This window comes from Camelina sativa, chromosome 14 (genome assembly GCF_000633955.1).
Source record: "Camelina sativa cultivar DH55 chromosome 14, Cs, whole genome shotgun sequence".
Classification (NCBI taxonomy): domain Eukaryota; kingdom Viridiplantae; phylum Streptophyta; class Magnoliopsida; order Brassicales; family Brassicaceae; genus Camelina; species Camelina sativa.
This window is the reverse complement of record NC_025698.1, coordinates 15,619,598-15,635,753: the sequence shown is the minus strand read 5'-3', so window position 1 is coordinate 15,635,753 and position 16,156 is coordinate 15,619,598. Positions and strand designations below refer to the sequence as shown.

Sequence of the window (16,156 nt, the reverse complement as noted above, 5' to 3'; positions counted from 1 at the left end):
AATATAAAAAAAATTGGGTCCATAAGAACCAATGAATTGCCAAGTTATGATTAGTTATATTTTTTATTTCTTTTGCAAACATCTCAAGAATTTTTTTTTTCTAAGAAATTATTGGGTTTTTTTTTGAAACTTATTAACCCGCTAATGTAAACGTTTGGTACCTTTGCTGGATATCCCATAATTTAATCTAAGAAAAATGGATCCAGAAGAACTAATGGATTGCCAAGTTAAAGTTTTCTATACGTAACATTAAAATATTATTACAAAAATATTTTTAAAATTTTAGTTTAACAACAACAAAAAATAATAATAATGTAGTCAACTATACTGACATGTAACGTATGTAGTCAATGCACATATACTTTAGTAATTTACGTTTTCATAATTTTATGTGATATATGTTGATGTGGCAATAGAGACGAAATTAAAAAGCTAATAAAACTTGTTTTGTGAATTGTGATAGTATGATATATTGTTGCTGAGAAAAAGAGTAAAATATTCAATTGTCATAAGGTAAATATTCTGTTTGCTAGGGTTTTTAAGAGTAGGTATTATAGGAATTCAAATCCTTTGGAACCAATACGGTTATATTCTCTATTTTATGGATGGAGAAACATTGTTTCTGCTCGCTCTCTGGTAAATAAAGGGCTTATTAAAAGGGTTGGCTCTAGGAACTCCATTTCTATATGGCATGATTCCTGGATTCCAGCTCAATTCCCGAGACCAGCTTTGAGTAACGGTCCTTTTCAGGATCCAGCTCTTCGATTGACTCATTTGATCAATCGCCAAATGAATACTTGGCGTAGGGATATGCTCATTGAGCATTTTGATCCCGTGGACGTTGCTTTGATAGAAGCTTTGCTTTTAAGTAATTGTTCGAAGAAAGATTATTTAGGATGGCATTTTACTAAACATGGAAAATACAGAGTTAAATCAAGGTATGAGGTGGAGCATTTACCGGTTCTGAACACATTTCAGGCTTCTGGGGATGGTCCAGAGATTACTTCTCTTCTTGCTAAGGTATGGAACGTTCCATGTCCGCCAAAATTACAGCACTTTATGTGGCAAGTGTTGTCGGGTTGTATTTCGGCCTCGGCTAATTTGAGACGACGTGGAGTCAACTGTGATGTAGAATGTACACGGTGTGGGGCAGATGTGGAGAATATAAATCATGCCGTTTTCTTGTGTTCACCGGCTCGTCAGGCATGGGGTTTAGCACACGTTCCGGTGGGGCCGCATCATTTCCCTACGGAGTCCGTTTATGCAAATGTGGATCATTTTTTGGGCTCTACTAATCCGGGTTCACAGGTGGCAGCATTTCCTTGAATAATGTGGTATATATGGAAAGCACGGAATGCTCGGGTTTTCGAGAATCAAGTAGAACGACCTGATGAGGTTGTTCGGGTGGCGGTAGGTGAAGCGCAGACTTGGCAGCAGGCACAGGTGGAGGCTGAGGCGGACGAGCTTCCCTCCTCCCTTGGCATGCGACCTTCTCCGTCTTGGGGATGTGATGTTCCCCTTCCGCCAGTGTTTTCTGGACATCGGTGTTTTGTGGATGGCTCTTGGAAAGCCACTGATGTTTTTGCAGGTGCAGGATGAGTGTGCTTTTCTTCTCAAGGATCACCCCCGATTTCTGGCGCAACCAATTACCGGCGTAGTCTGTCTTCGTTACATGCTGAGGTTGAAGCTTTCATTTGGGCGATGCGATGCATGATTGGACATGATTTTCGAGAGGTAGTCTTTTTCACGGACTGCTCTGATTTGGTGAAGATGGTGTCTTCGCCTCAGGATTGGCCAGCCTTTGCAACATACCTAGACGATATCAAGATTGACAGGGAGGAGTTTTCTTCTTTTTCATTGGTTCAGGTTTCTAGAAATGCTAATGTACGAGCGGATTCTTTGGCACGCCAAGCGCGTTCAAATCCGCATCCTATTTTATTTGTAAACAACTTTCCCACAAATTGGCTCGTTTGAGCTGATTTTTTTTTGTTGACAAAAAAAATCATAAGGTAAATTACCCTAGAAATACATGTAATATAATAAATATAGGTACATATAATACAAACAAAGAAAATTAATAAATGAGTTATCCAGAAGAAAAAAAAAAAGTAAAAGAAGAAAACTTTAAAAAGTCATTGGATTTTTCTAGGAATCCTCGTGTTCCATCTCAATTCCTGATTCATTCATCACCACACTTATATTTTATTTTCCTCACTTTTCTCATTACAACAGAGAAAAAAAACAGAACACAACAGAGAAACTCACAGTCTTTATATTGGTTGTTCCGTCTCATTCGACAAACACTTTTAATCCTTAAAAGCAAAAAAAATATGGAAGGAGGAATAATACATGGAGGAGGAGCAGATGAATCAGCTTTCAGAGAATGTTTCTCACTAACATGGAAGAATCCTTATGTTCTTCGTCTTGCTTTCTCTGCTGGAATCGGTGGTCTTCTCTTTGGTTACGACACCGGTAAGTTTCTCTTCTCTGTCGATTCTCTCATGCATACATATATTTGCTTTGGAGTTTGATGGGTTTTATATTGTGTGTGTATATACATGCAGGAGTCATATCTGGAGCTCTGCTTTACATCAGAGATGATTTCAAGTCTGTTGACAAAAATACTTGGTTACAGGTTCTTATATTTTTCTTGCTTTCTGTTTTCTTGATTTTTGGTTAATTTTAGGATTCTCAAAAACATAAATGATCGATGTTTTAATAAAAATTAGATGAGTCCACCTCGGACAGAAGAATATATTAACGTTTCGTAATTTGCGTTTTTAGACACTAATATACTCTAGTTATTTATATTTTGTTTGTTTAAGTTTTGTCAACAAAATAAACTTAAGTTTATAGTTTGATGTTAATGTACCGCCGCGGTTTGACTTATTGATTGTAACGATTGTATTGATTCGCAAACAAAATTTAGCAAGCATAAATAAAAGCAGATCATCAAGATTTGGATCCTGTTTTTAGAGTACGATTAGCACTAAACATCATGTTACTTTTTTTTGCATGCCATTTAGTATTTACCGTTAAGAAAAGCATCTAAATACCTAAGACACAAGCAAATACTAAACTTGAAACAAACAAAAAAAATGGAAACAGGAGATGATAGTGAGCATGGCAGTCGCAGGAGCCATCGTTGGAGCCGCTATAGGAGGTTGGGCGAACGACAGATTCGGGAGGAGAAGCGCGATTCTTATGGCGGATTTTCTTTTTCTATTAGGAGCTATCATTATGGCAGCAGCTCCTAACCCGTCTCTACTTGTCGTTGGCCGTGTATTTGTGGGCCTCGGGGTCGGGATGGCTTCGATGACCGCTCCTCTATACATATCAGAAGCTTCTCCTGCAAAGATTAGAGGAGCTTTGGTTAGTACCAATGGGTTTCTCATTACCGGAGGACAGTTCTTGTCTTATCTCATCAACTTGGCCTTTACCGATGTAAGTGCATGATACTAGCCTAAAGGGCAGATCATGTCTCACCTCATCAACTTAACCTTAACGAAAATTTCACACTTTGGCTAGTTTTAGAGAATTTAAATGTTCTGTTTTCTCTTGTTGTAGGTGACCGGAACATGGAGATGGATGCTCGGAATCGCCGGACTTCCAGCTCTTTTGCAGTTTATCCTAATGTTTTCGCTCCCGGAATCACCTCGTTGGTTATACCGCAAGGTACTCATGGTATCTCCAAGACTTTTTCACAAAGTCTGATATATAATATCTAAAAATGTGTGTAACCAAAAGTGTTTTAAAGATTTTAAGCTCCTTATATTAAAATCCATGTGTTTTCGTAATGTAAACAGGGAAGAGAAGAAGAGGCTAAAGCAATTCTGAGAAGAATATATTCATCAGAAGATGTAGAACAAGAGATACGTGCACTTCAAGACTCAGTTGAAACAGAGATACTCGAAGAAGGATCATCTGAGAAAATCAACATGATCAAACTATGCAAAGCCAAAACAGTTAGACGAGGACTTATAGCTGGTGTTGGTCTCCAAGTGTTTCAACAGTTCGTTGGGATCAACACTGTTATGTATTACAGTCCAACCATTGTTCAGCTTGCCGGTTTCGCTTCAAACAGAACAGCTCTGCTCTTGTCTCTAGTTAACGCAGGGCTTAACGCATTTGGTTCCATTATTAGCATTTACTTCATCGATAGAACCGGAAGGAAAAAGCTTCTGATCATTAGTCTTTTTGGAGTTATTATCTCGCTCGGAATACTAACTGGTGTTTTCTATGAAGCGGCTACTCACGCTCCTGCGATTAGCTCACTCGAGACACAATGGTTTAATAATCTTACTTGTCCGGATTATAATAAGTCAGGTATGAATACCAATGCTTGGGATTGTATGACTTGCTTGAAAGCTTCTTCTACATCTTGTGGCTTCTGTTCCTCACCTAATGGAAAGGTAAAGACTATTCGAAAACCCGAAAAATATATATGTTTTCACTCCAAAACATTTGAAAATCAAATCCTTTTTTCATATATGATGATTGTAGGAACAACCCGGGGCATGTTGGATCTCTAATGATTCGGTTAAGGACTTATGTCATAAGGAAAACAGACTTTGGTACACGAGAGGATGTCCTAGCAATTTTGGTTGGTTTGCTCTTCTAGGATTGGGACTTTACATCATTTTCTTCTCTCCTGGAATGGGGACTGTGCCATGGATAGTTAACTCAGAGATATATCCATTGAGGTTCAGAGGAGTCTGTGGTGGAATAGCTGCAACTGCGAACTGGATATCGAATTTGATCGTGGCTCAATCTTTTCTTTCTTTGACTGAAGCTATTGGTACTTCTTGGACTTTTCTCATCTTTGGAGTGATCTCAGTCATTGCTCTTTTCTTTGTTGTGGTTTGTGTTCCGGAGACGAAAGGAATGCCAATGGAGGAGATTGAGAAGATGCTTGAAGGAAGAACTATGGAGTTTATGTTTTGGAAGAAGACATCGACAAAACCTGTTGAGAAACATAACCAGAGTGCATGAAAGAAACTCAAAACCAGAGTAGTGCATGAGAAGAAAAAAAAACTCTTGTAAGCAGTATCAATGTATAAGAACGCTCATGAAGATTTGTAAGTTTGTATTGAAACTTGATAGTGACAATGTCGTGATACTCTTTTGTAAGAATTAGTCAAATATTTGGTTATAAATCATATTATTGGAGCAAGCTCCTAGGAGCTAGATCGTACCAACTACCAATAAACCACCATTGAAATGTCACCAAAATCATGTTGATAAGACCAGTTACTTATTATATAGTTTCTATATGTGAACATACAAAAACAAACTTTTCTTAAAAAACACACATATTGTCGTTAAATTATTATCAATCTTTAAGGATCCCTATGGTCATACTTGACACTTTAGCTGTTGAGCATGAAGCTGACAAGTGACAAGTTCAAGTGTAACTAAACTAAGTGCAGATAACAAATATTGTACTTGAAACTTGAGTAATTAGAATTCATCTTGTGCTCTTTTTGCATTAGAAATTACTTTTCTTTTCTTAATTGGGAAACACAAACCAAATATGTTTAACATATCATACATTCGAAATTGATAGAAATACATTGGAGCAACAGGGAAATAAAAAAGTGAAGTTCGATGTGAAAAAAAAAAAAAAACTGAATGTGCATCAATAAATGCCTTTAGACAGCGACACGTGCGTGGCAGTCTCGAGCCCGTCGTTAGCTCCATTACCACCGAAACCCAAATGAGTATATCTTATTACTTGTTTTAGGATTTAGATCAGAAACGTTAACCCATCAAAAGCTATATACACATCTCACTCTCGAGTCTCGATACACACCCACCCCTACTTTAGATTAACCAAATACTGAAATACATTACCATTAAGAGATATGTTACGTTCTTATATTATCACATGTCTCTATACATATGAATACTCCATGATTGGTTGTTATAAGGACATGTACAGGTGGGTTCTCAAATTAGTTCTTACCAATAAAAAAATAAAAAATAACAAAAAGTAGGAGTGAGAAGTAAGAATCATTCGAGTCTCTCACCACTGCAAATGCTATAATTAATACTAGACTGAGTAAATTCCTATAAAAACAAAGAACGAATGACATAATTAATAGTACTTAGATTTCGTTACATAATTAATAGTACTTAGATTTCGTTACATAATTTAAACTTTGCTTTCTTTACGAAAAGAGTTTGGACATTGTTTCCCTGTCAAGAAAATAGTCGTAATCACAAAGATTTTACTGGTCAATTGGCCATTCGGCCGATAGTTTGGTTTGTGCATTTTTTTCTTCTCTTTCTATTATCCATAATTTTTACATTATTATTAGTATTATTTTTAAACTATTTACTTGTAGATGTATGAGTTGTATGTTTGACTTATGAGTTATCTAAGAGGCTGTTATTGGAGAGATGATTTCTAAATACATATGGAATTGTAAATTCTAAAAATCAAAACACATGGATTTTGAAATAACATGTTTTATCCTTGAATTTGAATCCTTCTATTTTACACTTTCAAATCCATTTAAAACATAATATGAATTTTGAAATCTAAAAACAAATCATTAAATGAATAACATGGGATTTTAACAAGTATTTGTAAATCATAGAACCAATAACACATAATTTTGATAAGTATTTTAAAATCAATGATTAAATAATACATGATTTGTATTTGGATTTCCAAATTCATTAAAATCATATAACCAATAACCAATAACCCCCTCTAACATTGATTTCAGTTCTACCGTTATTCATAACAAGTGTTTTTAAGGGGTTTTTTAATTCAAAATGTTGTTGTTTTTTTCTATTTTCACTTGAGTTTTTTGCATTAAATCCCATCATGTCTAGGGCAATAAAAGTTCAAAAGAAATTATTGTGGCATTAGGAAATACCAAGAAAAGCGTGAATCATTCTTTAGCATTGACAACAATTATGTATATATATATATATCACAATCACTGATTGCTCATCTTACCACCATACACTAAAATATGTTTTAATTTTTTTTTCCAAAATATAATCAAACACTAAAATGTACTCTAATTTACCTTTCTAAGTATAAATAACTCGAAAAAAACTTGTGCCAACGATGCACATATTTGATTTGGTGATTCTTTGTTGCATCGTTTGAAAAATCTTTAGTGGAGTCAAACCCAAAATATTGATACTAATTACACAACAAAATAATTTTGTGCTCCAAGCTGCATAAATATATTTGTGCACTAAATATCTAATTTGGTAGTTCATAAACCACAAAACTAACAATTAATTTTGTGATTTGGCGACAAATGGTCTTAATATTTTTCACACATATCATATTAGATTATTTATTAGTCATTTCTCATATTGCATTTTGTAAGTTTTAACTTCTCTGTCTTTAGTTACATTCAAGCATACTTTAGCTTATCATACCTAGTAGGTCCAAACACAGATTTGTTAAGATATAGTTTTATTTGGTTGAAATTTTTTCTTCACCAAGCCCAGGAAATCATCATACTAAATTGGAGATCTAACAAAAAAAAAACTTCATTTGAGAATTATATTTTCGTAGATCCTCTAGTTAATCTTAAAATAAAAAATGATCTTTCAAAACTTAGAATGAAAATATATATTTTTATCGTATGCAAAAAATAAAGCTATTTTTTATAATAAAAAAGTAAAGTTGTTGCTTTGTTTTTTTTTTTTTTGTTGTCTAAAACTCATTTATCTACTTGATCACCTTGACAAAGCCTGTCTTAACCGTTGATATATCAACATGAAATATTATACAAGCTTAATATTCCTTGAAAAGGTAATGATTTAAAAAGAAAAAATAGGCTAAATAATATTGGAAATATGTATCAAAGAAGAAGCATTATATTATACTAGATAAGGTTCATGTTATTATGTGGGTAAAAATTTTAAAAATATATTGAGAATAATTAAATAGTAATATATATGTTTTTATATTATATCTTGTAACATTTTAATATTAAATATGAGCTTCTCATATTTAATTTTAATACTCTCTCAGTTTCATTATATAAGAGTTTTAAGGTTTTTTGCTCTATTTTATAATATTTTCTCAAATTTCTATGTATAATTTTTATTATTATAATAATTTATGACTATTTGAACTATGCAGTATATTTTCCTATTGGTTGAAGTTTTATAAATAACATAATATTTATTGTTTATTAATCTTTGCACTTTTACCCAAAAACTCTTATAGGACACGAAGTACCGTTTAAATATCTATACCATCATAATAAACCATATTTTACGTTTAGTTACACATTTCATCTTAATGCATATAACTAAATATTTTATATCAAACACAATTAATACATCATATCAAATCTATATCTTAGTAAAAATTGAAAATACAAATAAAAATTAACAAAATGTAATTCGCAAAAAATAACTGAATCAACATTATTTAAGATGTATATTGTTATGTTGTGATCTCATATGTACTAATTTGACCTCATGTCATAATCAATTTTAAATGAGTGAAATTTATAAAAGAAAAACATATATAAAGATATAGAGACATTCTCATCAAATAACCGAAGATTCATTCCTATAAATTATAATCTATTTTGAATTATGTTATGTTTTAACATATGCAGTACATAAGTACACATGTTGAAATTATAAAATCAAACATAAAAAATTACTAATATTCTTAAATTATTTATTTTTAAATGATACATATTAAAATTTGGAAAATTTTAATCCAAAATAAATCTCATCATTATTAGACATTCATTTTAGTAATCACATTTAACTATCTATTTCATCGTAAAACCATAGTTCACTTTTTCATTGATTAGAGTTAAAATTTTAATAACAAAAAGAATATGAGGATCATATGAGATAATATGTATATTGTTTAGTATTTCAAATTTAACAATAAAAATAATCAGTCAAAAAATCCGTTAACATCCAAAAAAATTTTAGAAATCCAAAAATATCCTATATATTATTCTTCTATATGTCATAATTTCATAAGTATTACTTTTGTCAATTTCCGTCAATTAACCAAAAATTCATTCCTACAAACTCATTTTTTCTATTTTTTTCAGGTTTCTCATACTACATGCATTAAAATCTCTAAAATAAAACATGTAAAGCTATACTAATACACATCATGTATTGAATTTTTTTCTTTTTAAGTTCATTAATCTTTCAAGGATAAATACAATAAAATTTTATATTACAACGATAAATACAATTTATATCCGACTAAAATTATGTTATTCTTTTTAACTTTGTTATTCATTATTTATTGATTAATATACATGCTCAATAAATTAAGTTTTTGCTTACACATGTCCAATTTTATTGAGAACACACGTATAATATAATTAGCATATAATGGAAAATATATTGATTTTGTTAGTTTTCTTTTTTGATTTAGAGAAATAAAAATTTTAAAATATAAACATGTAAAATTCTGTAAATATAATTTGTTGTCCTACTAAGTTTATAAAAAAGAGATTTTTTTTGACACGTATCAACATCTAATCCATATATTTGACACGTATCATGATCTTGTTAATGAGTAACTTTAATATTAAACTTTATATAATAAGATTCAGGAATAAGATTCAGGAATTATACAGCACACAAACTATATGTAGCAAATATACTCTAAATTACTCTTTTAAAGATTTTCTGACTAGAGCTTAATAAATTAAATGCACTTGCCTTTATTATATCTATTTTCTTTCATCTACACATAAACAAATTAGAATATTATATCTTATCTGCTTAATCCTAGCTACTGTCTTATCAGATCTTACATCAAAACTCGTAGAAATGATTAAACATGCATACATTTTATACCAATAGAGAGTTATATTCCAATTGTAAAGTACAGTAGGGTAAACAAATGAGTGGCAGATTTGTAAAACAGAGAAAGAAGTAAGGGTAAAAAAGAGAGAGAAGAGAACAAAGGAAAGTACAAAACAGTCCAAAACAGTGCACTTCTGTCTTCCCTTGTCCGAAGGCTTTACTTACTTACTCTACTGTGGATATTTTTTTCTCTAACAGGTAATAAAAAAAACACTTTTCTCCCTCTAGAGTCTCCTTCCAATTCCCATTTTCTGCTAATTTTCTTTCACTTTCTCGTCTGATTTTCCTGGGAAATTAAAAAAAAAACATCCTAAAACCCTACCTCAAACGAATATTTTTTTGTAAATCTTATATAGAACCATTTCGATTTGATTATTATGGCAGATCTGTGGATCTCAACACTCTAATGTTTATTATGGAAGCTAGGATGAGATCTAAGCATGATAACAATACCAAAGGGATAAAGAAGAAGCTCGTTTAAAAAAAAAGATAGTTTGGTCTCTTTTTTTACAGTCGCCGCCATTGTTGTTCTACAGTGAGCTTGGACAGTTGACACCTGTAATCCAAAGTGAGATTTCTCTTTGTTGGTGATTTTTGAGGCAAATCTTTTATTTATATTTAAAATCTTTTTAGCTTTTCTTTAATGTAATCAAGATTGTTTACTTTGCAAACCTACCATGTTTATTAGGGCAAGCTTCATTTCATTTAGTGTTGTAGTTCTTTTTCATCTTCTTCAGCTAATAAACCTCTCTTTTGACTTGTGGGTATTTATTATTTTCAGACCTGAGCTAGCTTCTAATCTTTTTTATCAATCTCCTATAGCTAGGTCTAATAGGTTTACATATATTTAATTTAGGGTTTCTGAAAAGGCTCTTAAGCTATAGGTCTATAAGCTATTGAACATATGAATGTTTAAAAGATAGGCTTTGCAGATCTACAAAATTGGTATTATTAATTTCAATGAAACAAAATTATTCATATTTCAGCTTTTTCAGTAATGACTTTAATCTTCTTCTTCTTCTTCCTTCTTTTTTTTTTCTTTCACAGATTCAATCACTGCAACATACTCAGGCTTTTTGTGTGTTTTACTTATCATAGCTTCTGATAAAGTATGAGAGTAGCGTTTCAATGGAGTTGGACGAAGACATTGAGGTACAAAGACAACAACAACAAAGCAGGAAGCTACAGAGATTTACAGACGACAACACCGGAATGATGAAGGATTGGAACAATCCATCGTCTCGTATCATTAGGGTTTCACGAGCTTCAGGAGGCAAAGATCGACACAGCAAAGTCTTGACTTCAAAAGGTTTGAGAGATAGGAGGATACGTCTCTCGGTAGCTACAGCTATCCAGTTCTATGATCTTCAAGATCGTCTTGGATTTGATCAGCCAAGCAAAGCTGTTGAGTGGCTTATCAACGCAGCTTCTGATTCAATCACTGATCTTCCTCCGATCAACACTAACTTCGATCTTGAGAATCAGAACCAGACCAAATCTGCTTGTAGTAGTGGAACATCTGAGAGCTCGTTGTTGTCTTTGTCTAGGACAGAGATTCGTGGGAAAGCAAGAGAGAGAGCTAGAGAGAGAACTGCTAAAGAAAGAGATAAAGATTTGCAGAATGCTCATCAAAGCTCCTTCACTCAGCTTCTCACCGGCGGCTTTGACCAACAACAACAACAGCAACAGCCGGATAACCACCGGAATTGGACCGGTGGTTCTGATTGTTTCAACCCGGTTCAGTTCATACCAAACTCATCCTCAACATCTCATCAAGAGCCAACAATGAATCAGAATAACCACCCTTTCTCCTTTGTACCTGATCAATACAACTTTGGAATCTCTTCTTCTTCTGCCCTTAATGGAGGTTACAGTAGTAGGGGGACCCTTCAGTCCAATTCACAATCTCTCTTTCTCAACAACAACATTACTCAAAGGGCATCGATTTCGTCTTCCTCTTCTTCCTCTTCTCCAATGGATAGTCAGAGCATTTCCTTTTTCATGGCTACACCTCCTCCTCTTGACCACCATAGCCACCAGCTGCCTTCTACTTTTGATGGCCGTTTGTATCTTTATTACGGCGAAGGAAACAGGAACTCCGATGATAAAGATAAAGATAGGAGATAGGAGTCAAAATGCTTCCCTTTCATCTCTCCACAATCTTGGTTAGTATTTTTTACTATCTTTTTTTTACAATCTCAGTTCTTCATTAATTCAATGTTTTAAAAATGGTTAATGGATTGATTAGATAAGTTTTAGTAATAGTACCATGTTGTTTGATTTGTTAAAATTTTGGTTTCTTGATTTCACAAAAGAAAGATGGTTTATTGGGGGCGTGGCATTGATGAGTCATTTCTTGACTTCATTGCTTTTTTTGTTTGTGCGTCTCGAAGTAATGACTTACATTTTAGATTTAATAACCAAAGGGCATGTGGATGAATTTGAAAAGAGGGCTTCATCGTGTGTTATGTCTCCTCATCTGTACTATGTTGGGTTCCCTTCTTCCTTAGCATCATCACTTTTGCTCCAATTTGTTGTGATCATTACTTATTTTCTCTTAAGGGTAGATCCGGATTTTATTTAATTTGTCTCCAACTTTTGTTGTGTTTTATTTCATTCTCATCACACACATTCACCTAACCTTTTGACTCCATGTTTCTGATTGATACTATGCTTACCAAAATTTAAGCTTATGAATTAATAAATACTTTTAGTATTCAAAGTTCTTGGTTTAGGAATCTTTATGGAAATTTAATGTTTTTAATGGAAAATGTAGTGAGTTGATTAACTGTTTAAGGATAAGAAAGTAGTTGGTTAATATATTATTATTGGTGTGAAAGAATCAAATATTAGATAATAAAGACTTTTGCTGTGAAAGAATCAATGGAACTTTGTCCTTTTTATATACTTATTTTTAGAGAAAAGATGGGACGTTGAGTGTTTTTGCCTGGCAAAAAATGTGAAAAAAATTGTTTGAAAACATTGGCCTCCTGAAGTGGCACCACATGCTCTGTGTCGGAATCTAACCCATCTCTTCATTGTTGTCCCATGAGCTCTTGCCCTTTACTTCAGGGCATCACTCACATCTTAGGTCTCTTCAACTTTACATAACATAAAACATTTTCTTTATAAAGGTTGGATTTGTTTCTAGTAATGAGGATAGATGAGTTTTTGTAGTTATAATGTCACCTTTCAAATGTATTTTTGCGTTAAGGAAGATGATATAAAATGTGTTTTTGTGTTAAGGCCAATGATTAAAGTCCAATGTTTAACTTGCACATATGGAATTCTTGATAATGGTTTTTTAACAACCCGATTGGGAATTTTATCTTCATCAAGATATATGGTTGATTTATGACAATGTTTCTTGGAATTGAAATGCAGGAGAGGAAGTGTAATTTTGAGGGAAGACTATGTTTGCGCAGCCCTGGGCATATATATATATATATGGATCCCCCATTGCAATCAGAAGCATGATTGGTTGTATGTTAAGACCGTGAGTAATTGTTGTTTGTTAAGAAGATGTATTATGTATGTATGAATCATATATATGTTTTTATGTGTGTTCATCCTCATTCTGTTGGCTGCATGCTATGAAGCTTTTTCTGAGCTTCTAGGTTACAATTGGGGGCAATACGAGTGTTCTGATTTTAGGTTTCAAAACAATTTTTACTATCCATGATGGTGGATATGCGAGTTGATGGTGCAAGCCATAAGTGAAACAAGAGCATATATCAAAGTAGAGAGGAGAATCAGTAGAAGATCATTGTTTTATGAAGTTAGCTTCAAGAACAGAACATCTAAGTATCAAGAACAGAACATCAGAGTGTCGAAATAAAGCTTATAAATATTTATTACAGACTCTTTTTATAACATGATCCCTTCCGTGTTACAGCGATTCCTATGCTGTTATGTGTCTCTTTTAAACACAGACCACACACATGTTCTTTGCTCATTCGGATAATCTTACAAGAGTCTATGTACAATGGCGTTCTTCGGTTTCAGAGTAACTCCCTTAGACATCCATGCCTACAGATCCGATGCGCTCCGCATGGCTGGCGAAGCAGTATGTGTCAAAAAGTCAGAGAGTTGCGGTTTTAAGCTTCAGGACATTTGTGATCTCTCTCTGTACTCTTTCCGGCATCCTCCAGTATAAGTGGATTTGTTTGCTCCCACCACCTGCAAAATGTCTATGATTAACACTGTACTAGCTTCTACACGTATAATACAGTCTAAAACAGATACAAGACTCGATGATACGTCCGAATAGCAACTCAAGTTTCATTAGTTTTGGCCACAAATCAACCACATTTTCAGTGAAATTGTTATGGTCCTGCAGGTAATGTATTCTCTCAACAAGAACCATGAAACTTCAGCTCAAGAAACATCATCACCCAAACTAACACAATTCACATAACATGAGCAAAGACAAAGCAAAAATCATTATATAACCCCTCAGATTGGTTCTCTAAGTACATGCATTTTCTTCTTCTAGCAGCGACATAGTTCAAACGACCAAAACAGAGCAGTACACAAATATCAGAGAACAGCACAATGCAATATAGTACCTGAAATCGGGTCGTAATGCAAAATCAGAACGAGTTCATCTCCAAACAATAAGTCCTCCTCCTGATCAACATCTTAGCCGCAGTCCCATACGGTTCCTCAAACGCATCAGACAACCAAGAAGCATCACAAACTTCCTTCTTAGACTCACTCGGCCTAATAGCCACCAACGTCGCACCTTTCAAAACCGAACCATCAGGTAAATCCAACTGCGGAGCATACCACAGCCTCATGTTCAATGCAGGCACAAGCGTCCTCTTCGAAGCAGAAGAAGCTGATAAAGGAGTAACTCTAAGCTCTTCAAGCTGTTCTCTATCCATACACAAAACACCTTGTCCATCAGCATCAGATAAAACCAAACGATCTAATGTCTTGTGCTCAGTGATGATCGGCTGGAGAAGATAATGCCGAGCTGAAGCTGCGATCAACGAGCTAATCGTCCACACAACACGGAGCTTAAGCCCTCCGTTAGTGTAGAACGACTCAGGTATGTTACCATTGTCTTCATCAACAACAACACAATTCTCAAGATTCTTCGATCTAATCACCGAAGAAGCGCCGAGAATCATACAGTTATCAAGCGTAGATCCAAAATCAGCTCTCCATTTCAGTAATATACCATCTTCGATCCCTAATTCACCTGTTGGGAGTTCAATTCTCAGAAACCGAATCTCGTTGAAGTTTTTCAAAACCTGCGTCGGCGAGTGATGCGTTACGCCGCCTTGCTCGATCTCGCCGTCGATCGACGAAAACGAAGCGTCGAACGAAGAAGACGATCGTTTCGGTCCTAGGAACTGGCCTAGAGCTTGAAACGGTTTGAAAATTGGAGCGAAGACGAGACGGAACAAGGCGGAGAAGGAGCCGCCAACAGCGACGGCGTCTGAAATCGAAGCAGCGTTGAGTGAGAATCGACGGTTGTTATTATTATCATCAGAGGAAGAAGAGTCGTCATCGGAGATAACACAATCAACGCGGACGAGAACGTTTTCAACGAAAGGGACGAGAGAGTGGAATCTACGGGAGACGATACAGCAACGGCCGAGATCTTTGACGTCGGCGACTTTATCGAAGATTAAGAGGAGGAGAGAGTCAGGGAGAAGATCGAAGTGGTCGAAAGAGGTTGGAGATTGAGGCTCTGGGTGGATTCGTGAAACTGGATCGGTGCGGAGAAGGTAAGACATGACTTCCCTTTTCTTTTTGAAGGAGAGAGGGGTTTCAGAGTGTGAGATCTGAGGAGAAGGAGAGAAGAGACGCCATTGATGAAGAGGTGTTGGCTCGTGATTGCTTTTGTCTTTTAGTGAGAGCAAAGAGAGCAAAGATGTGTTTGTTACTTGCTACGTTATTAAATGAGAGAGAGATCTCACTTAGGGAAGGTATTGGTTTAGGATTTAGAAAAAATTTTAATGACTTTACGTTCTTGCTGATTGTTAGAATCATAGAAAATTGAAAGTAAAAAATGAAGGATTCTAAGAGATTGTTTAGGAAGTTTTTTAAAATCTTGATGATTTGTTTTTTCTAATCTTGTAAAATCTTTCTATTTGATGAAAGAGTTTTCATGACTTTTGTTATGAAGGAAATGATATAAAATCCTAAACCAATAACATAAAATTTGAATTCATTAACAATCCAAGATTCTTTTGTTTTACTTGAATAACATAAAACTTTTAATGACTTTATAAAACTCTTAATCCAATAACACTAGATTTATCAAGATTTTAGATAACTTTTTACAAATCCACAACCAATAACACCAAAT

General features: G+C 34.2%; 3 protein-coding genes across 9 annotated transcripts; 2 read left to right on the top strand and 1 right to left on the bottom strand.

Annotated features, from left to right (window-relative positions):
- Positions 2,209-5,159, top strand: LOC104741622 (probable inositol transporter 2). 2 transcript variants are annotated; one of them, XM_010462511.1, is made up of 6 exons: positions 2,209-2,472; positions 2,565-2,635; positions 3,109-3,444; positions 3,568-3,684; positions 3,807-4,412; positions 4,504-5,159. In XM_010462511.1, the coding sequence occupies exons 1-6, from the start codon at positions 2,331-2,333 to the stop codon at positions 4,990-4,992; spliced, it is 1,761 nt and encodes a 586-aa protein (XP_010460813.1). In that variant the 5' UTR covers positions 2,209-2,330; the 3' UTR covers positions 4,993-5,159. The 2 variants fall into 2 exon arrangements, with proteins under 2 accessions (XP_010460813.1, XP_010460814.1); XM_010462512.1 differs by having other exon boundaries at positions 2,210-2,472; positions 3,568-3,675.
- On the top strand, positions 9,978-13,403 carry LOC104741621 (transcription factor TCP24). Of its 6 annotated transcripts, none has more exons than XM_010462507.1 (4): positions 9,978-10,032; positions 10,219-10,402; positions 10,882-11,999; positions 13,219-13,403. In XM_010462507.1, the coding sequence occupies exon 3, from the start codon at positions 10,963-10,965 to the stop codon at positions 11,959-11,961; it is 999 nt and encodes a 332-aa protein (XP_010460809.1). In that variant the 5' UTR covers positions 9,978-10,032; positions 10,219-10,402; positions 10,882-10,962; the 3' UTR covers positions 11,962-11,999; positions 13,219-13,403. The 6 variants fall into 6 exon arrangements, with proteins under 6 accessions (XP_010460809.1, XP_010460812.1, XP_010460811.1 ...); XM_019236270.1 differs by having other exon boundaries at positions 10,006-10,032; positions 10,257-10,402; XM_010462510.2 differs by having other exon boundaries at positions 9,991-10,402; positions 11,023-11,999.
- Positions 13,642-15,744, bottom strand: LOC104741620 (F-box protein At1g30200). The gene is made up of 2 exons (XM_010462505.2): positions 14,403-15,744; positions 13,642-14,013 (listed from the first exon to the last, which is right to left on the bottom strand). The coding sequence occupies exon 1, from the start codon at positions 15,579-15,581 to the stop codon at positions 14,427-14,429; it is 1,155 nt and encodes a 384-aa protein (XP_010460807.1). The 5' UTR covers positions 15,582-15,744; the 3' UTR covers positions 13,642-14,013; positions 14,403-14,426.

What these genes read in the sequence shown, in the direction of transcription:
- LOC104741622 (XM_010462511.1), top strand. Translation starts at nt 2,331, where the DNA reads ATGGAAGGAGGAATAATACATGGAGGAGGAGCAGATGAATCAGCTTTC. An exon ending in TCAACTTGGCCTTTACCGAT is followed by an intron (nt 3,445 to 3,567) that starts GTAAGTGCATGA and finishes CTCTTGTTGTAG; the next exon opens with GTGACCGGAACATGGAGATG. An exon ending in GTTCCTCACCTAATGGAAAG is followed by an intron (nt 4,413 to 4,503) that starts GTAAAGACTATT and finishes TGATGATTGTAG; the next exon opens with GAACAACCCGGGGCATGTTG.
- LOC104741621 (XM_010462507.1), top strand. Translation starts at nt 10,963, where the DNA reads ATGGAGTTGGACGAAGACATTGAGGTACAAAGACAACAACAACAAAGC.
- LOC104741620 (XM_010462505.2), bottom strand. Translation starts at nt 15,581, where the DNA reads ATGTCTTACCTTCTCCGCACCGATCCAGTTTCACGAATCCACCCAGAG.